This window comes from Rhinolophus hipposideros, assembly GCF_964194185.1.
Source record: "Rhinolophus hipposideros genome assembly, chromosome: 13".
Classification (NCBI taxonomy): Eukaryota; Metazoa; Chordata; class Mammalia; order Chiroptera; family Rhinolophidae; genus Rhinolophus; species Rhinolophus hipposideros.
The window spans coordinates 130,241-151,243 of NC_138059.1; the positions used below are offsets into that span (position 1 = coordinate 130,241).

At 51.0% G+C, this 21,003-nt stretch overlaps 2 protein-coding genes across 17 annotated transcripts; one reads left to right on the top strand and one right to left on the bottom strand.

Moving 5' to 3' along the window:
• Positions 1–1,699: 1,699 nt before the first annotated feature.
• On the bottom strand, positions 1,700–6,347 carry COMMD5 (COMM domain containing 5). The gene is made up of 2 exons (XM_081070632.1): positions 6,273–6,347; positions 1,700–5,088 (listed from the first exon to the last, which is right to left on the bottom strand). Exon 2 carries the CDS (start codon positions 5,030–5,032, stop codon positions 4,358–4,360), a length of 675 nt encoding a protein of 224 aa, XP_080926758.1. The 5' UTR covers positions 5,033–5,088; positions 6,273–6,347; the 3' UTR covers positions 1,700–4,357.
• A 1,283-nt stretch (positions 6,348–7,630) lies between these two features.
• ZNF251 (zinc finger protein 251) lies at positions 7,631–20,732 on the top strand. Of its 16 annotated transcripts, none has more exons than XM_081071084.1 (6): positions 7,651–7,900; positions 8,573–8,620; positions 8,823–8,994; positions 9,479–9,592; positions 11,596–11,674; positions 17,107–19,307. In XM_081071084.1, the coding sequence occupies exons 1-6, from the start codon at positions 7,844–7,846 to the stop codon at positions 17,111–17,113; spliced, it is 477 nt and encodes a 158-aa protein (XP_080927210.1). In that variant the 5' UTR covers positions 7,651–7,843; the 3' UTR covers positions 17,114–19,307. The 16 variants fall into 16 exon arrangements, 15 of the variants coding, with proteins under 15 accessions (XP_080927209.1, XP_080927214.1, XP_080927216.1 ...); XM_081071086.1 differs by having other exon boundaries at positions 7,706–7,900; positions 8,862–8,994; XM_081071087.1 differs by having other exon boundaries at positions 7,759–7,900; positions 8,455–8,620.
• The last annotated feature ends 271 nt before the right edge of the window (positions 20,733–21,003 follow it).

Below are 21,003 nucleotides of genomic sequence, written 5' to 3' on the forward strand. Positions count from 1 at the left end.
AGGGGCGGAAGAGCGTGTGGACTCTTCCACGCTCCAGCCTGGGCATGATAGGCTCACCATGAATGGTAGCCGCAGGCCAGGCAAGAAGGGCTTGAGGCTTCAACTTGACCTCTGCTTCAGCACCCGAGTCTGCTTTGGATTGCCGTGCTCCCAGATCATGGGGCTGGCAGATGGCCTGTGGGCCACACGCAGCCTGTGGCCGCTTATGTGTGGTGTGCTCGTCAATGCCAAGGCCACTAGACGGGGTGGCTGTGATGCCACTTCCCATGCGAGTTGGTTCCTGCAGGTGCAGCCACCAAACCCCAGCTGGGCTTCCAGACAAGGCAGCTGCTGGCACTGTGGCCAGTCTCTGTGCTTTGCTTCTACGTCTGAAAACCTCCCTGAGCTCCTAACCACTTTTGGTTTGGCACCGCCTATTTCCAATCCATGTTTGCTCAAATAAACCCTTCCAATTTTTAATGTACCTCAGTTTACCTTTTAACAGACCTAAGAATGGTTTTTACATTTTTACATGGGGGAATAAACAAGACTATTTTGTGACATTTGAAAATTGTATTGAAATCAGATTTTGGTATGAGAAAATAAAGTTTACGGGAACACAGCTGGCCCACTTTGCGTGTTGCCTCCAGCCCCTTTCTTGCTACAAGAGCCAAGTTCACCACACTAGCCACAGTTGCCTCATGAACTTGGGAAAACCAGTGCTGCAGCCTTTGAGAAGCTATTTTCCTCTCGACTGAGTGTGGTTTGTTCACCAAAATGTCCAGTACAACTGAGAAGTCCATGGAAATAACCCTGGGTCCTCCACGTCAGGTGACATTCCCAGCTGTACAAGTATAGGAAGAGGGTCCCTTAGCTGCGGCCACGTGAAAACTGCGTGGGGCCCATGGGCTACTGAACGGGACATTGTCAGGTCTGAGATCTCAGGAATGCATGGAAAGCGTCTGTACCACCTGTGCTGGGGGCTTTTACAGGACAGGTCGCGGCTGCTTGTGGGGTCGTGCAATAGTCTACTTTCAAGCTGTTTCCCGATTAGGCCTTTAGTGACTACAACAGTAAGCTCATTTTAAGAATTTCCAGAACTCTGTTTCAGTTGTTTTAAAATACTTGGGAGTCAGTCAATTAATCCCGTGATTTTGATCTGAAATGGCTTTTGTTCTGAATCACAGGTTAAGCTTTGACTTAAGATGTTGGATTGGAACTGGTGAGCTTGCTGGAAGTTTCGCCAAGAGGGTGGGGGGCAGAGCTCTGTTGGGTTACACGTCCCTGTCCCCCCAGTACATGTGGCTGCCCCTCAGCCAGGAATGTTTGGTGAGGGAATGAACGATGCATTAGAAGAGCAACCAGGCTTTGAAGGCAAGACGTCAGACGCACATCTGAGAGGAACTCCCGGCACGAGTAGCTTCCATGGAGGTTAAATAAGGTCAACAAAAATGAAGTAATTTTCCAGGTGCAAATGACCGTTCTCTGTGCAAGGCCTTGTGGAGGCCCGAGGACAGGCAGATGGGGCTGGCCCGTCCCCAAGTCCAGGTCCTTGGTAGAAACCGAGCACAGATGAGGGTGGACAGTCCCTCTGCAGCCTGGGGGAGTCCTGCAGGCACACAGTCTGCCTACCCCAGCCTGGTGAAAACAGCCCGTAGCAGTTTTGTACAGCTCTGGAGCTAAAAATGGTTTTTAAATGGTGGAAAATAAAATTTCAGTGCCTGTAAAAGGTTTTTATTGGAACATAATCATGCCCATTTGTTTACACGTTGTCTGGCTGCTTCCAGGCCATGGTGGCAGAACTGACAGAATTGTTATGTCGTGGAAAGATTACATACTTCCTGAGTTTTAGGACATGGGTGACAAGGGCTACCATGCTGGCTGCAGATCTGCTCCACAGCTGGAGGGGTTTTCTCAGGTCGGTCGGATGGCGTGTGCTTCCCCTGGGCCCACGGTCCTGTGAGCGGCCTCGAGGCTAGCTGTCCCTCTCCCCTCGCCCCGTCCCAGCCCCAGGAGCCAGCAGTCCCATCGTGTCTCATGCAACCCACTTAACACCTATACCCTGACATGTCTTATGTCACTATATGCTTGTGCGGCCCTCCTTGAGACAAGCACGTAGGGCTCCAATTGGGGCAAACCCAGAATTTACAACATCGGTCGTCAGGGGCTTACCTGGGATCCTAGAAGAGGTCTGTGCCCCCTTCCCCCATGCGAGGGGCATTGCAGTCGGCCATTACCTCATCTCCCGAGGATGGAGAATGGTTCCCACCCACCGTTCCTGACCAGGTGACCAGCTGCTGCGCCTCCCAGGGGCTCGCGGAGTGGACACACCAACACAGTCGTGCAGACAGCCAGGCCACCCCAGCCGGGCGCACAGAGACTAGGGGGTCTGAGGCCTGGTGTGCAGACGAAGGTATGTAAATCCCGGTGGCACCCGCTGAGGCAGGACTGCTGAAAGGCTTGCAGTGGGTTCTGAGGGCCAGCCCTCAGGAAGGAGTTGTGCATCTTTTTCAAGACGCCAACTCCAGCAGTTACCGTTCCTCACTGCAACCAGGTGCATGGTTCAGATCCGTAGGCCCCAGCCAGTGGCCCCTGTGAGGCAGGGATCTTGGAGCACCCTGCTGGGGCACATAGGCCCGGCTCAGACCCCACATCGCCATCTCTGGTTCACTGGCCTTTTCGCTGCGGTAATCCTGCACAACAGATGCCCCCAAGTCTCAGTGGCTTTCAACCCTAAACATGGGTCCTTACTCTGGGACCAGCATCTGCTCAGGACACGTGAGCCAGCAGAGAGAGCCCCTTGAAGCTCCCTGAGGGACACACACTGCCCCTCCTGCCACCCTCCACGATCAGGTGCCTAAAAGTCAGCCTAGGAAGGACACTGCCCCAGCGGGGAGGGAATGCTGACAGAGAACATCGGCTCCTCCATCAGCTGTGTGACCCTGGGCCCGCTGCTAAGGTCTATGCTTCATTGCCTGGGAGGCAGGAGGCCTCAGACCTCACTGAGTTAAAACGGTGCAGTGAGCTCTCCACCTGCGCCTGCTGGTGTCCCGTGACTTTGTGCTCACAGCTGCATGGCCATGGCCTGGCCTGCAGGGGCGTGTGAGAAGCACTAGCCGAGGGTGTACTTGGAGTCTGGCCCGCAACAGTATCAAGGCTGCCGCTGTCCCCACTTCTCAATAGTTCTAATGCATAAAGTGCTTTCACCACTAACCTAACTGCGATTTTAATAGTAAAACAGAGACACAAGCTGCAGTGGTCTGAATGTCTCCCCATAGTCATACGGTGAAACCCTAGTGCCCAGTGTGATGGCCTGAGGAGGTGGAGCCTTGGGGAGGTACTCTGGTCATAAGGGTGGCTCCCAGACTGGGAGCCGTGCCTTATGGGAGACCCCAGAGACCTCTCGTTCCCAGCAGGGCAGACTGTGGGGCCAGGGGCACCACCACGGAGCACAGCCCGATGATGAACAGGTCTCTAGAGGGCATGACCCCAAAGAGCCCTCCCTGGGGCATGGCTGTGCTGGAGGGTGCAAAGCTGGTCCTGGGCCCTGCGCACTCCCACCTGCAGGCACCCAGGACAGGCCGCTGCCCCCCTCTCCCCTGCCAACACTCACTCTAGCAGGCTCCCAACTCCTGCCCTGTACCCTACACTCTGCTCTCCACAGCATACAGTGCGAGCCCTTCAAGGCAGCTGTCAGATGGCGGCCTGCCATCCGTACCCTTCCCTCCCCTCCCCCTCCCTCAGCGGCAGACTCGGCTTGTGCCCTGAGGTGCCCCCCTCACATCACTCTGCTCTGTCACCTCCTTCAAGTCTTTGCTCACATCCCAGGTCCTCAAGGACCCAATTTAAAATGACAGCTCATTTCTGTCATAACCAGCCTCCCATCACCTGCACCTGTGGGGCCTCTGCATCACTTGCCATCCTCCCACAAGCTACACCAGCCATTTTTACTTTGCACTTTATGTAATGTCCCGCCCTCCCACTAGAAGGGTGGTTTCATGAGCTCAGATTCAAGACATGAGAGTGAAACGTGCACCCTGAAACACCAAGCAAATGAGCAGAGGGCTCCGATGTCACACGGGCCACCCCAACCAAGTCAGAGTCTGTATAAAGGCCATGGCTGGGACCCCAGGCTGCAAGCGGACCACAGACGGGCACCCTCACCCAGCAACACCAACGGCTGGGAGGGTGTGCCGAGCGACACCCACCGAGGAAGACGTTTGTATAGTTGCTTTACTTCAAAATAAAGACACAGCTGTCCTTTTCAGTAAACAGAATGACATGAGCACGCTGACACTCCCTGAGTGGCGGCTCCGGGGCAGGGCGGGCTTGGCTTTGGCGCTGTCCACAGGCGACGGGAGCAGGACCCGCAAGTGCATCAGTCCTGCAGTTTGCGCTGGCACCTCTTCTCCAGGTTGGCCATCTCCTTCAGGACCAGAGCCACGCTGTATCGAAGCTCCTGGAACTTGGCTATGGGGACTTCAAAGCGGTGCGCTGACCCATCCGAGAGCCTCAGCTGCATCAGGACGCTCGGCTGTAGGGAGCGGGCCAGGGCACTGGTGGAGATGGCCACGTCCACCCGCCAGTGCAGGTCAGTGACATGGGGCAGCCAGGCCCCCTGCTGCCTGGCCATGGAGTCCAGGACAGGCCGCTGGCTCCCAAACACCACACTGGCCAAGTCTACGGCCAGGTGTTGGGGGATGCAGAGCTCCTGGAGCTGGTCCTGGAAGGCTTCAGGCTTCAGGCTGGCCAGGGGCAGCCGGAGGGCCTGCTGCAGCAGTGTGTGCGTGCCGGCTAGCAGGGCGCCTAGCTGCTCCTCAGGCAGGTGTGCTCCAGCCCCGAGGCGCTGCACAGCCTCACGGCAGTCCTCTCCTTGCTGGCTGCTGACCACCAGCTTCAGCAACTTTCTGAATGTGCCCCTGTCCAGATCCCCCAGGAGGCGGGGCATTGCTGCCACCTCTGGGGGGAGCTGGGCCCCGAGGAAACTCACCCGGTCACGGTGACTGTCCCCAGGGTGATTCAGGTATGGTGCTGTGGCCCCCACGGCAGACATGGCTGCTTCCTCCTTTTCTGTCAGCCGGCCCACAGGCAGGTCCTAGCTGCAACTGCCTGGACGGGGAGAGGAGGCCAGTGACTCCCATGTCCTTTGGGCCAGGGACTGAGGACTGACGTGTTTCTGCTTTCAGAACACTGACAGTGTGAGACACTGATGACAGCCATGTGACAGGAAGCACCCTGGGAGCAGGTGTCGGAGGGGCCCACTGTAGTGCCCGGAAGAGGGGAGGCAGGATAGCAAGAGACAAGGAAACGGGCCCACACACGTTCCCCCAATAAACGTGAAGGAGAAAGGTGCACAGACTACGAGGACACAACAGCCCGTGCCACTGCCACCAAACGCACTGGGATCACCTAACTACTCAACCTCCAGTCCTTAACTACTCTCACCGATAAGGAAATCTACACTCAAGTGCACCTGACGGCGACGAGGGGGAGAACCCAGGCCTGTCTACTCAGAAGTCCCCACTGCTTCCGTCACGCCGCAGGGGCGACCAGACACAGGCAGCCCGGCAGGAGGGGCTGAGGGGCACGTGGCAACAGAGGTGTGTGTGGAACCTGGAGGCAAAGGCTGTGACATGAACTGAAGGGACAGCAGTCAAGGCAGGTCTCCGGTGACCGGCCCACACGGCTGCTGAGGCGGGAGAACGTACAGCGCCCGCCTCCGCCAAGCGATGGCGCGGAGCGGCCGAGCGCAGCCCGGCCCCAAGGCGCCCGGCAGGCCAGGTCCTCGCAGCACAGCGCGCCCGGCGCGGAGGAGCGCTGGGGGACGCCGGGAAAGCGGGGCTCTCCACCGGCTTCGTGCTACCCCGTTATCCCCGGTTGTCAACGGCCCCCCAGGGTCTTTCCAAAAAGCCCTGGGTTCTCCTTCACGGCCCGGCAGTATCAGGAACGGCCTTTCTGTGCCAAGGGCCACCCGGCTGCTCAGGCCCTGCTGCCTGGAGGCCAGCGAGCTGCCCGCCGACCGACCCTCTGCCGACCACGCGCCCGGAGGAAGGGCTCGGCGAGGCGGGCCCGCATTCGGGTCCTGCCCTGTCGTGCTCGCCGCGGTCAGCACCGTCCGGCCCCGCCCCGAGTTCCAGGGGATCGGCCGGCTGGCGCTCTGCTGTCGCCGACGGGTCTCTGGCTTCCAGAGCCCCCGGACGCGGTGGCCACCGGGCCGCGTCCCGGTCTGCTGCCCCCTCCCGGGAGGGGCGACCCCGTCCGCGCGCCCCCAGGCCCGAGCCCCTCGCCCCCACCTGGTGTGCGCGGCCTGCAGCTGACCAGCCCGGCGGAGAGCAGCGAGACGGCCCGGCCGGAAGCGGGGGCTGGTCCCGTGGAGACTCAGAGAGACTTCCGGGAAGCTCTAGGACACCGGGAGGACCAGGCCCTCTGTGATCCGCGGGGCGGAGGGAGCCCAGGGCGCGGGATGGGGTTCTGAAGGGGCGGAGGCAGAGCTGCCGTGCGGGTCAGAGCCTGCAAAATGCGCTTCAGTGACCGTTCTGGGGGGATTTCAAAGGCGCTCACGGAGCCCACGGGCCCTGGTCTGGACTGGGGGTGGGTAGAGGGCCCAGGAGGAGAGGGAGAGAGGGCCTGGGTCCCGGCCGGGGCGTCCCGGGCCACCTGAGGGGAGGGCGGCGCACCCTCCTGGCAGGCTCCGTGGGGGTGGCGGCGCGACGTGCATGTACTGAGCCACTCAGTTGTGCACTATTCTTCATTTAAACTATTACTTAACTGTGTTTTCCAGGCCCCATCAGCTCCAAGTCAAGTCGTTGTTTCAATCTATCTGTGGAGGGCGCAGCTCACAGTGGCCCATGTGGGGATCAAACCTGTGCCCTTGTTAAAGGCACCGCGCTGTAACCAACTGAGTTAACCCCTGCACTATTTTCTTATCGTAGTATAACTGACATGCAATATTCATCGCCAGAATACGTCTATTACTCTGTCACCTTACAAAGGTAATACAGTGTTGTTGACTACAGTCTGCATGCTGTACATTACATCCCCATGACTTATTTATTTTGTAACTGAAAGTTTTGTCCCTTGATGCCAGGAAAGCATCCTCTGGGTGTTGTGTCCCCCGTGGAGGGAAAGGGCATGGTTTGAAAACCGCTCATGTCCAGGTTCGACCAGTAACAGGTGCAGAGCTTAACAGCAAGAAAATACAGCGCAAAATTAACACAGCAAACTAAGGTTTGTTAGCTAATTCGCTCGTCTACAGATGACTCTGCAACAGGAGTTGGGACCTAAAAGCACTGAAGAAGGCTCATTACTCTCTTGGACATCTCTTGATGACACCCTACAACCCGAGAGGTTTCCACAACTGACTGAGAAATGCCGACAGGTTATTTTCTTTCCAAGAAAGAGAAAAGGAAACAGCGTTGTGCGGGCCTGGCCCGGGATGGAGAGGCGCGTGAGTCCGGTCCAACCATGCTCAGAGTGCAGCGCCCGGGCCTGGAGCGGACAGCTGGGCCCGATGCCCCGGGTCCAGCCTGTCCGGACTGGCCGCCTGCCGGCCGGTCCCCCTCCCAGTGGCCCCTTAACCCCAGCTGACCACGGACTGCACGGACGGCGCGAGTCCTCTGTGGTCCTAGAGCAGCCCCGGAAGTGCTGGGGCGGGACTGCGCTGCCGTTTCCGGCCCCTGGGGTCTCGAGCGGACGCGTCGGCTCCGGCCGGAGGGCCCCCGCTGGGCGCAGCTGGGCCCCGCCCCTTCCGCCTGGCTCCGCCTCTTGCCCCGCGGACCCGCTGCAGCCGGCTGTGCAGCCCCTGCTGCGCTCTCACTCTCCGGGGGCGGGCTGAGGGCAGCCGGTCTGGCCAGCGGAGGGAGGAATGCGGACGGTGGAAGTTCTGGCCGAGTGGGCGACCACGGCCACCCGGCGGGCCGAGGTGCGTCCAGGCGGGGCCTCGGGAGGTTTCAGCCGAGGTCGCACTGGCAGGGGCGACGGTGCGGAGGTTTAAGGGGGACCTGCCGGGCGGAGGGTCGGCCCCGACCGGCCCGGGGGCGTGGGAGAAGCGGCGGGCTGTGTCTTCAACCCCGGGGGCCAGCGAGGACTTGGCAGGCCTACCCAGGAGGCTGGGGACGAAGGGGTGAGAAGGTCGGCGAGCTGCCTGCGCCCTCAGTAGCTCAGGCCCTCCCTCCCAACTCCTATCCCCACCCACGTCCTCTGGCCCTGTGTGCGCTGTCGGGTGGGGGCTGCAAAGCCTGTCCCAGGTGAGGCTCCACACCAGCTGGCCCGGGGAGCTGGCCTGCTGGACCTGCCAGCTTTCTGCCCTCAGCTCCCGGCCCTCCTTGGGCCCTGGGTCTGCCAATTTGGAGACTTTCCGTGTAACTCGGGATAGTCGGGCATGCGACTTTACTCGTGGCCCCAGGAGGCTACTCCAAGAACTAATTAATGCCGTCCTTCACCTGTCCACCCTTCACACTCCTTGGGCCCTGGAAGTTAATGGAGTGACTTCGTGCCACCGGATGGGTCTAAGTGTGGGTCCTCTCTCTCTGAGGGTGAGTTGCGGGAAGCCCAGGCCAGGGCAGCCTTCAGGTCCTGAGTCTTCTTCCTTCAGATCCTGTTTCCCAGGATGGCAGCCGCACTCGGGCCTCCAGCGCCCCAGGTGAGTTCACCCTCCTCCCTGCCCTCCTTCTGGAGCTGCGAGCCCAGCACCTGGAGAAGCCGGGAATCCTGGCACTCAAGGAAAGGGTTCTGGGATTGGACTCACGCCCTCCCCCAGGGAGAGGGGCTCTGGGAACTCGGCTGGGTCCCCATGGCGGAAGAGGGTGGCGGGTCCTGGGGCTGACCGCGGCAGGTCTGCCCAGTGGGCGTGGCCCCGGGGCAGCGGCCACCTGTTTTTGCAGGAGGTGGTGCCGTTGACCTTCCAAGACGTGGCGGTGTACTTCTCTCGCGAGGAGGGTCAGCAGCTGGGCCCCGACCAGCGGGCACTGTACAGGGATGTGATGCTGGAGAACTACGGGCACGTGGCCTCGCTGGGTGAGGCTCTCCTGGCGTGGGTTGGGGGTGTCTATGGAGTTTGGGGGGCTGATTCCGCACTTTGGGGCCCAAAGAAGAGGTTCCTACCCTTTGTGCCCAGGTAGCAGTCTGGTCTCTGCATATTCCCCATAGAGAGCCTACTTCGTTCCCGTTTTCAGACTTCACTCTGGTGCCCGTGTTTCCCTAGTGCCAGGAGAACTGATGAGTGAATTCTTCAGGGTTCAGTCTCAGCCCTTGCTTCCGGTGACCAACCCCTTCCACTCCCCAGTACACGTGTACTTGTGATCCTGCCCCACGGAAGCCCCGCCCTGCGGAAGCACCGCCCCACGGAAGCCCCGCCCCAAGGCGGCCCCGCCTCACTCCCACCTCCCCGGAGATCTCCTGGGATGCTACTGTTCTCATTTGGACTGAAAGACCCAGCGGGTACTGCCTTGCTCCAGCTCTCCAGGCCACACCAGCTCACTCAGGGCTCTCACCCCAACAGGACCCCCTTTCCCTAAGCCGGAGCTGATCTCCCAGCTGGAGCAAGGTGAAGAGCTGTGGGTCCTGGGTCTCATGGGAGCTGAGGAGCCAGAGGCCTTGAGCAGCTGCAGGACAGGTGAGGGCGTGTGGGAGGTGTTAAGAGATGAGGCTGACTCACGGGATTCCTGGGGTCTGTCTCACACACAGCACTGTGCTCCTGCAGACATACGCGCATGCTTTGAAGGCTTTCCTCTTACTGATTTGTTTGCTTTGCCTTTAAAAATTCTTACACAGTTCTTCTGATCGTTAGGGAAATTTGCATGTAGTGACCACCTCTGCGCTAAACCTGTGTCACAGCCTCATTCCCTTCTTCACAAAATACCCTTCTTACCCTCTTTCTTTATACAATAGCTATCGGTTACCTACCCGGTTCACCTGTTAAACTTCTATCCTTTTTCTCTTCCGTCTCCCAATTTTGGTCAATAGTATTCCTTTTTATTTTTTTTTAAATAACCTTGTTCTGTTGAACATCCTTCTATTAGCTGACTGTCAGCTCTGAGCATCATGGTGGGCTCCCAGCTACTGAGCCAACTAATCACCTGTTCTACTTTCCACTGTTCTCTCCCCGTTTTCCTTCCACTTTGGGTCATTTGGCAAAGCATACACACTTAATCACTCACATCCCACTTTTGCTGCTGCTCTAGATCTGCAGCTAAGGGTATTAATTACTTATCCCGATCCTTTCACCAAAAGTTTCTCTAGCGTGTATGCTTTGACGTGAAGTGGTTAGGTGGAGTTTAACTTCTAGTGTAAAGTTGCTGAGTTTTAACAAATAGACACATCTGTGTCAACCAAACCTTTATTAAGATACATGACGTCATTGTCACCCAGAAAGTTCCCAGGTTGTGCAGTCCATTTTACTGAGGGCGTGTATGCTTTTTTTGGCCAGAGAAAAATTAAGAGCCAAATATTTTTTTAAAACCATGGTTCTCATATCCACTGTTTGTGGTAATTCTGACCAATGTGTTGAGTGAGCTATTCTAAACTTGTAATGGAATCAGGCTATTGCATATGGTTAGTGCCACACTTAGGAAAGATGCCCCATGTAGCATTTAGCTCTTCTGTGCAGTCGTCACATGGATTGTCTCAGGTGAGAAGTGACATTAAGGGGCTCCTTGTAGTGTTCACAAGAAGATTCTTCCATTAGGAACACAAGTCCTGTCTGAAACGTTGGGAAAACAGGTCATAAGGAAAAACTGGGCTGCCAGGAGAGAGTGTGGGTACCATGGTGCCCCTGACAGAGGGGCAGCTCCCATAGAATGGCTGGTGTCCAGGCCACGTGGGCAGGTGATTCTATTTGTGTTGGGTTTTCTCTTGCAGTGAGCAGGGCTGGGCACAGGCGCCTGGCTTTAGAAGTATTGATAATTACCCCGAACTCCCCGAAGTTTGGTGGGGGCAGGGTGTGCCCAGGCTAAACCTGGCAAGTGTTAGTGCAGAGTGAGGGGGCTTTTGATCCGCTTGTGGTGTGTCCTGGGGGACTCCGGGCTCATCTGGGCTGCATGTTCCGGGTCTGCCCTCCCACGGCTTTGGCTGTGCCTGTACGGGACTCTGTCCGGGCTGCAGTTGGCAGTGACTGCCTTATCGGGCTTCCATAGGCTTTCACAGGCTGAGACACTATGGCCATTTGTCATTTTATATGTGCTGTCCTACTGTAGGCGACCCCTGGGTGGCAGCAGAGCCTCACTCCTGCTGTTCGCTCCCTGTAAGTCGGTGAAGATGTGGGCTGAGCTAGGTCTTGGAAGCTTAGCCTGTCCATTTTTCGCTTTGTTTTTTGAGTTTAATTTTGGCACATTTCAGCCGATTCTGGTGATGTGTGAACGCAAAGGTTCTGCTGGGTCTGTTGTCATAAGGCCAGGACAGTGAGTGTCCTCTTGTGGGTGGGGTCACCCTCCTGGAACACGGCTCCCACGGTGGCAGCAGCTGTGCCCCGACGGAGTTGAGAACATGTCACAGTGGAACGTTTTTCACCGGAGCAGTTTCTAAGAAAAGAGGTAAACTGTTTATGGCAGCATGAGATCTATTTTTATTTATTTATTTATTTTTAATAATCAGATCTTTAAAATTTTCATCTGTCAACAGCGTTTTCCACCAACTCGGGGAGCAGAAACCTGCCCAGGCCTCATCCTCTGCTTGGCACTAACCATCACTGTCTGCCTAGGTGCGTGCTTAGCCTTTTCAGCTTTTTTGGCAGCCCCAATAGCTTGTTCTCTTGGAGCCTTCCTCATGTCAGGTTTCTGATTCCTCTTGGCCATTATTTCACCTAGAGATGCCCCACTGGTGGCCCTCTAGGATGTGACTGCACAGTGGCTTCTTCTCTTTTGAGTTCCTTCCAACTGTCCCTCTTTGTACTTTCTTCTGTTGAGGACAGTCCAGTTTATCTGTCAAGGGTTCTTCTCGGAAAGGAATGCCGACTTGCATTTTGCATTAAGAAATCGGAAAATCCTCCCGTGGGTCCCAGCGTGGTGCCACCCATATGTGGGGATGTCCTGTACCCACCAGAACTGCATGGTGACCTTCTTGGCAGTGGCTGCTGGAAAGCATGAGATCCATTTTTAAACTCGCTTTTACATTAATATGAGACATCAGGGAGGAAATTCAACAGGAATTTTGTATGATTGCTAAAAGAATATAGAAAAACTGGCATGAAAAATGTTTATTCCATTCCCCCCCACCCGAATTTCTTTTATAACTTTCTTTTTTTTTAAGATTTTTTTTAATTGGGGAAGGGGAATAGGACTTTATTGGGGAACAGTGTGTACTTCCAGGACTTTTTTCCAAGTCAAGTTGTTGTCCTTTCAATCTCAGTTGTGGAGGGTGCCGTTCAGCTCCAGGCTAGTTGCAGGGGGCACAGCCCGCGGGAGTCGAACCAGCAACCTTGTGGTTGAGAGGACGCGCTCCAACCAACCGAGCCATCCAGGAGCTCAGCGGCAGCTCAGCTCAAGGTGCTGTGTTCAATCTTAGTTGCAGGGGGCCCTGCCCACCATCCCATGTGGGACTCGAGGAATTGAACTGGCAACCTTGTGGTTGAGAGCCCACTGGCCCATGTGGGGATCGAACTGGCAGCCTTCGGAGTTAGGAGCTTGGAGCTCCAACCGCCTGAGCCACCGGGCCAGCCCACTTTTATAACTTGCATAACAAGGAGCTTTACATTTGAACTCCAGTTTAAAAAGTAAACACAAAAAACTTTCATATAAATATAGTTATTCGTTATCTGATTTTTGAAATAGTCTTAAGATCCTCAGATCTTTTGAGAATGACAGAAAGAATGCCCACAATTATTAGCAAAATACAAAATTAACATTAAGAATCATTAAAGAAACATCAAATTTTTAACAATTGTGTATGTCTTTAAATTGTACTCAGATGAAGTAGAATTTTGTGGTGTATGGCATTTTATAATATTGTTGGGATTTCTTTGTAATAACATTCCATTCAAAAGGCCATGGATTTGTATTTTTAAAATGTTATCGCATTTTAGAGCTTTGTGCCACGTTCATGCTGCATTTCCGTGCAGTCAATCCCAGGATCACCTTGTTATTGTTACTAAATCCAGTTTAAGAAATATAAGCAGATTCAGCTGTTTTGATATAAATGGCCAGGTCTTCACATGGATTAAAAAGTGCCATATCTATGTTTCATTTTCATGTGGTCTGGTAATGGTGTTATTACCATAGGCATAATAAAAGAGTCACTTTTAAGGGCATTTAAAAGTTCCACTGAAATTTATTTTACTCTGGTGTTTCAGGTAATGACCTTTTCAAACTGAGAATTATACATTTTCTCCTCTTATACTATATTTTTTATTTTGTATCAAAAAATTCAAACTTTATTTACATAATTAAAAAAAATTATATGGGGAACAGTGTGCTCCAAGTCAGGGCCCATCAGCTCCAAGTCGTTGCCCTTCAGTCTAGTTGTGCAGGGCACAGCTCAGCTCCAAGTCCAGTCGCTGTTTTCAATCTTTAGTTGCAGAGGGCGCAGCCCACCATCCCATGTGGGAATTGAACTGGCAACATTGTTGTTGAGAGCTCACACTCTAACCAACTGAGCCATCCAGCGATCCCTCTGGGGGTCCCTAGGGCAGCTCAGCAGGAGCTCATTGTCTTCAGTCTAGTTGTGGAGGGTGCATCTCATTGGCCCATGTGGGAATCGAACCGGCAACCCTGTTGTTCAGAGCTCGCGCTCCAACCAACTGAGTCAAACAGCTGCCCTGTATTTACATAATATTTTTAAGGAACACGATTATCACCTATTTCTGGAAGAGAAAAGTATGAATAAAAGTGTTCGAGCATTTACCCCCTCTGGGCCAGGCCTCACTCTCTGAGCTCTTGACCAGAGTCTGTCTGTCGTGGAGTCTGTCGTGGGGAGGGGGACCCTGTGAAGCTGGCAGCGCACACAGATGTAATTTTCTCTCCACCGTCCCTTTGTCCTTGACCAGTCAGTCTTGATATCCAGGACAGCAAGTCTTTTACTTCCTTGTCTGACCTCAGCGAGTTCTTGCCTGTTCTTGACCATGTTTTTCCATATTTTAGAATCACCTTGTCAATAAAAAAATAAGTTGGGCTTTTGGTTAAGGTTGCATTATTTTACCATCTGACTTATTTCACTCAGCACAATGCCCTCAAGATCTATCCATGGTGTTGCAAATGGCAGTATTTCATCTTTTTATGGCTGAGTAATACTTCATTTTATGTGTACCACATCTTCTTTATCCAGCCGTCCATCAAAGGACATTTAGGTTGTTTCCATATCTTGGCTACTGTCAATAACACGCAATGAACATAAGGGTGCATATATCTTTACAAATAAGCATTTTCAAGAATTTCAGGTAGATACCCAGAAGAGGGATTGCTGGGTCATATAGTAGCTCTAGTCTTAATTTTTTTTAAAAAAGATTTAATTGGGGAAGGGGAACAGGACTTTATTGGGGAACAGTGTGTACTTCCAGAACTTTTTTCCAAGTCAAGTTGTTGTCCTTTTAGTCTTAGTTGTGGATGGCGCAGCTCAGCTCCAGGTTCAGTTGCTCTTGCTAGTTGTAGGGAACGTAGCCCACCATCCCTTGTGAGAGTCGAGGAATCGAACTGGCGATCTTGTGGTTGAGAGGACACGCTCCAACCAACTGAGCCATCCGGGAGCTCAGTGGCAGCTCAGCTTAAGGTTCCGTGTTCAATTTTAGTTGCAGGGGGCGCTGCCCACCATCCCTTGCAGGAGTCAAGGAATTTAACTGGCAACCTTGTGGTTGAGAGCCCACTGGCCCATGTGGGAATCGAACCAGTAGCCTTCAGAGTTAGGAGCATGGAGCTCTAACCGAACCAGTAGCCTTCAGAGTTAGGAGCATGGAGCTCTAACCGCCTGAGCCACCGGGCCGGCCCCTAGTCTTAATTTTTTGAGGAGCATCCATACTGTTTTCCATAGAGGCTGCACCAGTCTGCAATCGCACCAACAGTGCACAAGTGTTCCCTTTTCTCCACATCCTCACCAACACTTGTTGTTTGCTGATTTATTGATGATAGCCATTCTGCCAGGTGTGAGGTGGTATCTCATTGTGGTTTTTATTTGCATTTCTCTGATGATTAGTGACATTGAGCATCTTTTCATATATCTCTTGGTCATCTGTGTGCCCTCTTTGTAGAAATGTCTTTAGATCTATTGCTTATTTTTTAATCGTATTGTTAGTTTTTATTGAATTGTATGAGTTGTCTGGTAATACATGTTTTGGGTATTAACCCCTTATTGAAGGTATCATTTGCAAATAACCTCCCATTCAGTAGGTTGCCTTTTTGGTTTGTTGATGGTTTCCTTTGCTGTGCAGAAGCTTTTTAGGTTGATGTAGTCCCACTTGTTGATTTTTGCTTTTTTCCCCTTGGCCTTTTCAGTCAAATTCACAAAAACACCACTGAGACCAATGTCTGGAAGCTTAGTGTCTATGTTTTATTCTATGTATTTTATTGTTTCATGTCTTACCTTCAAGTCTTTAATCCATTTTAAGTTACTTTTTGAGTATGGAGTGACAAAGTGGTCTGTTTAAATTCTCTTGCATGCAGCTGTTCAGTTTTTCTAGCACCATTTACTGAAGAGACTGTCCTTTCTCCATTGTATGTTCTTGCCTCCTTTGTCAAAAATTAGTTGCCCACAGATGAGTGGGTTTATCTTTGGGCTCTTGATTCTGTTTCATTGGTGTGTGTCTGTTTTTCTGCCAGTGGCACACTGTTTTGATTACTGTAGCCTTGTAGTATACTTTGAAATAGGGGAATGTGACACATCTGGCTTTGCTCTTCTTCCTTAGGATTGCTTTGGTATTTTAGGGTGTTCTGTGGTTCCATACAAATTTTAGGAATATTTGTTCTACTTCTGTGAAAAATGCCATTGGGACTTCGATAAGGATTACACTGAATCTGTAGATGGCTTTGGATAGTATGGACATTTTAACTATATTGGTTCTTCCAATCCATGAACATAGAATGTCTTTTCATTTCTTTGTGTCTTCTTCAGGTTCTTTCAACAATGTCTTGTGGTTTTCAGTGTACAGTTCTTTCCCCTGGTTTGTTAAATTTATTCCTAGGTATTTTATTCTATTTGTTGCGATTGTAAATGGGATTGTTTAATTCATTTCTTATTCTGATATTTCATTGTTAATATATAGAAGTGCAGTAGATTTTTGTATATTGGTTCTGAATCCTGCAACTTGACTGTATTTGTTTATTATTCCTAATACTTTTTTGGTGGAGTCTTTAGGGTTCTTGCTATATAAAATTATGTTATCCACAAATAGTGACAGTGTTAGTAATATGTAATATGTCAGTTCTTTGGTACATATTTCCAACTTTCCCTTTAAAAAGTCATAATTTATGTATAGTCTCACCAATAGTAAAAGACAGTGATTGTTTCTTCAATTCTCATCAACACTGTGTATTATTTTTTATGTATTTAGAATAAAGTCTAAAGTTCTTGAGCTTTTTGTCATGCCTTATCTTGCCACTCTCCCCTCCTCACATTTCTTGCTCTAGCCATAGTGAGATTCTTTTAATTCTTGAACTTGATCGATTCTGTCACTTGTCACATACAAGCCCTCATATCTGCCATTGCTAATTGTGTCATCTTCAGGTTATAGCTTAAACCTCACTTCCTCCCAGAGTTCGTCTTTGACCATATACACTGGCTTGGAGGCCATTGAGTATTTCCCCACATTTCTGCATCGTTTCCATGTCACATGGTTTATTATCCTTGTTAAAATTTTACTTAATTTTCTATCTACCTGAATAGAATGTAAGCCTTGTGAGATCAGAGTCTGTATTTGTCTTCCTGTTATATTCATCATGTAGCTATGCCTGGCCTTCTAAATATTTGTGGAATAGATTAATTGCCAATTTGATAGGTGAAAAATTATAATTTAAATTTCTTTATTACTAATGAACTTAGATATTTTTATTCTGCTGATTGGCCATCTTTACTTCTGAATTCCACCTGTCACCTATTTTTCTACTGGAGTATTTTCCTTTTGCAGAACAGTTTGTAGGAGCTTTTAACATATCATGGGTATTATCCCTGAGGGATTGTGTTTTCTGATAATTCCTATATTTTATGTAACAGGTTCTGAGATTGGGACTGAAAAGGAACTATCCACTGTAAGCCAGACATGTTCTGAAGAAGTAAAAACCCCAGAATTGCTATCAAGAAGATTCTCGAGGCGTAATCTCAAGGCTCCTGACTTGCAGGAAGCTTGGGGCTGTGAAGATAAACTAGAAGCACACCTGGAAAATTCTGGGCAGAGTTGGAAGAAACTCCATCTTCACGAGAGAGTTTTTAGGAAAGAAACTGCCATGTATAGGGAAAGACCTCCAGGAGAAACAACCCAGGAGTGTGGTGCATTTGATGGGAACTTGAATCTGAACCAAAGTGTTGTTAGATTTCAAAGAAATAAAACAGGAGAGAGAGCGTTTAAATGTGATACATGCAGCAAAATCTTCAAATACAGTTCAGACTTAAGTAGACATCAGAGAAGCCACAGTGGGGCAAAGCCTTATAAGTGTGATCAGTGTGGGCGAGCCTTTACTCACAGCTCAAGCCTTATTCTGCACCATCGAGTTCACACTGGAATTAAACCATTTAAATGTAATGAATGTGGGAAAACTTTTGGTCTCAATTCCTACCTCCTTCTCCATCAGAGAATTCATACTGGAGAAAAACCTTTTGGGTGTAATGAATGTGGGAAGGCTTTCAGTCGAAGCTCCACTCTTATTCAACATCGTATCATTCACACAGGAGAGAAACCTTACAAGTGTAATGAATGTGGAAAAGCCTTCAGTCAGAGCCCACAGTTAACACAGCATCAGAGGATCCACACTGGTGAAAGACCCCACGAATGTGACCAGTGTGGGAAGGCTTTCAGTCGAAGTTCAAGCCTCATTCAGCATCACAGGATCCACACTGGAGAGAAGCCCCATGTATGTAATGTGTGTGGGAAAGCCTTCCGTCAGAGCTCTAGCCTTTTCCTCCATCACAGGGTTCATACTGGGGAGAAGCCCTATGTTTGTCATGCGTGTGGAAGAGCCTTCGGTTTTAACTCTCACCTCACTGAGCACGTGAGGATTCACACTGGTGAGAAGCCCTATGTTTGTCATGCGTGCGGTAGAGCCTTTAGCCGGAACTCAACTCTTGTTCAGCATCGAAGAGTTCACACTGGGGAGAAACCTTATCAGTGCATTGAATGTGGGAAAGCTTTCAGCCAGAGCTCACAACTCACCCTACACCAGAGAGTGCACACTGGTGAGAAGCCCTACGAATGTGGTGACTGTGGGAAGGCCTTCAGCCGGAGGTCAGCCCTCACTCAGCATCAGAGGATCCACACTGGTGAGAGCCCTCGTGCATGCAGAAAGTGTGGTCCAGCCTTTGTTCACAGCTCTAGCCTTAGGCCACATGGACAGATTCACACTGGAGAGAACCGATGTGTCTGTGATGGACGCAGCCAAGCCCTCAGCCATGGCACAAACCTTGTTCTGCATTGGACACTTCACAAACGTATTGTCTTTTCACAGTCATTTGGTGTGTAGCCTTTTGACCTAGCTTCTTTCACTTAATGTACTGGCAATTCATCCACGCATGTCCCAATAGTTCCTTCCTTTTTACGACTGACCAGCACCCTGTTGTATGGATGTGGCAGTTTATTTATCCGTTCTCCCCTGAAGGGTATTTGGGTTGCCTCATGTGGGGCAAGGATGAGTAAAGCTGCTGTAAGCATTTAGGCTCTTTTGTGAACCTAGCTTTACCGTTTTCTTGGGTAAATCAGATAAGAGTGGGTAAGCTTATTTTTTACTTTTTAAGGAACTGCCAAACCGTTTTTAAAAGTACATTCCCACTGGCAGTGAGTTTAGTTGATTTGAATCCTCACCAGAACTTGGTATTGTCAGATTTTTTTATCCTAACCATTTTAGTGGGGATGTAGTGGTAGTCATGGTGTTAGTCTGCATTTCCCTATTTGTGATTTGAGCATGAAGCTTCTATTTAGAGAGTGTCACTGAGAAGTACTGGACTAGTTAAGCTCCACGGCCTGACCACCCTGCCATTCTTTCAATTCCGAGACTCTACCTGGAGGATTTTTTCTAATCTTCATTCCCTGCTGGCCAACTCAAATATGTGACCCCTTCAAGGAGCCTTCCTTGGTTAACCTCTGTTCCCTCTTCAGGATCTCCTTAGGGAATTTGGGATCACTTATGCATTTGGCTTAACTTGTTTGACTTATTTCACGTGCTTGTGTCCTGCTTCTCCCATTGTTATTAAAACTCTAAGCACAGAACCTCTTCTAAGTGTGGGCTTGGCCAGCCCCAGTGTGGTTAGTATGGATGGGTCTGCAGGCCTTGTCTTTTCTTTGGCCTTGGGCTTATTCTGTGACCTTGGGTAATGCATCTTATCTTTCTGGGTCTTTTCCCTCACCTTTTAAAATAAGGATAAAAATACCTGCCACACATAATGTATGTTGTTCAGAAAAAGCAGCTCTCCTACTCTTCTGTCCCACAGCACAGCTTTCATTCCCACACCATATCACAGCTCATGTTTTGTTTCACTCTTTCTACCTGGTTCTTCTGCACTACAACTTGAGCTGTCTGCTGTCAGAGATTTTTCTGAGGCACCGTTTTATCTCCAGCATGTGATACAGATAGGTGCTTCAGACACATTTTGGAAGGAAGAAAGGAAGAAGGGAGGGAGAAGTAGGAGCGAAGAGAAACAGCATCATGGAAGCAGTCATTCAAAGGCAGGACATAGATGTAGAACACTGATGCGGTGCATTTTGGCTTGAGTCTTGTTCTTTGGAGCGCATGGGTGCATTACAACTGATTTCCCTTCTAAGCTTGGAAGACTCACATCTGATGTTTGTGTCCAGTGGAAGCTGTGGTACTGTCAGAAGAAAGACACACAGATGATGCCGGAGAGGAGGTGGCTGAGCACAAACTTTCACAATGGGAGAGGGAGTGGGTTCCAGCTGCTTTAGGGGCAGGAAAAGGCTGCCTGCACATTTTGAGGAAGAAAGGTGAAGGGGCAGGGGATGGATGTGGATGGGCCTTTGAGTTGGTCTCATCTGCGAGGCTCAACTACAGAGGCCTGAAGAATTTTGATGGTCACTTTGGAGAGTGGGAGACATCCTCCTGGAGAAATTCACAAGATTGCCATGAAGTACTCAGTTTACCTTTAAAGTGAAACCAGCCAGCCTGGTCCTGTGATGGTGCTGCAGTAGTCATGATGAAGGAGAATGGCTTGGTCCATCCAGGTCGGGCTTCTCAAGTGGGTATGATGGAGAGGCAGCTAGAGACCATAGCAGAGACCACTTGTCCATGGGAGTGAAGTGTGAGGCTGAGCCAAAGTGAAGGGCAAGACTGGTCAGATCGCCCATTACCGCAGTGGGGTGCAGAAGGAATGAACTGTGGGACAGGATGTGGAACTCAGCTGAGGACTGGAAATGGAGCTTTCAGCCCTTTGCAGTTCCTTGTGATGACAGGATCCAGGGTGTGGCCATGCACTGAGTGGTGGGGGCTTATGTGCTTTGTCGTGGGAGTTTCCTGCAACTTAGCTTCCATTTTGCTAGAAACGGAAGTCAAACACACCTTCTAGAATAAATAGAGGTAATAATAATTTTAGAAAGCTTGAAGAACAGGCTTAAACTCTGATTACAAAATGCTGATGAGAGCACTGGTAAAGATGAAGGTGAGCAATTACCAAGAGTTAAGATGAAAACAAGAAAATAGAAAATAATAGACATGGAGGATACAGACAGTCCAGTTTATCTAACAAATTACAGGTGTAAAACAATTTTAACTTCCATGGCTGAAAGCCTTTTTGAAAGACAAGGTTTACTGGGCCAGCAAGAAAGAGAGGACCAGGTTGGGGCAAGGAGTCTAAACCCAGCGCACACCAGGTGGGGCGGCCGCATGTCTGCCGTCCTGGAGTCCACCGGCTTTCTGATACCGCGAGGAGGGGAGAAAGCCGCAGTCGGGG

Bases quoted from the DNA above. Each gene is read 5' to 3' on its own strand.
- COMMD5 (XM_081070632.1), bottom strand. From the start codon at position 5,032: ATGTCTGCCGTGGGGGCCACAGCACCATACCTGAATCACCCTGGGGAC.
- ZNF251 (XM_081071093.1), top strand. From the start codon at position 8,481: ATGGGTCTAAGTGTGGGTCCTCTCTCTCTGAGGGTGAGTTGCGGGAAG. The intron at 8,621-8,842 runs GTGAGTTCACCC...GCCCCGGGGCAG, and splicing joins TCGGGCCTCCAGCGCCCCAG to CGGCCACCTGTTTTTGCAGG. The intron at 8,995-9,478 runs GTGAGGCTCTCC...TCACCCCAACAG, and splicing joins CGGGCACGTGGCCTCGCTGG to GACCCCCTTTCCCTAAGCCG.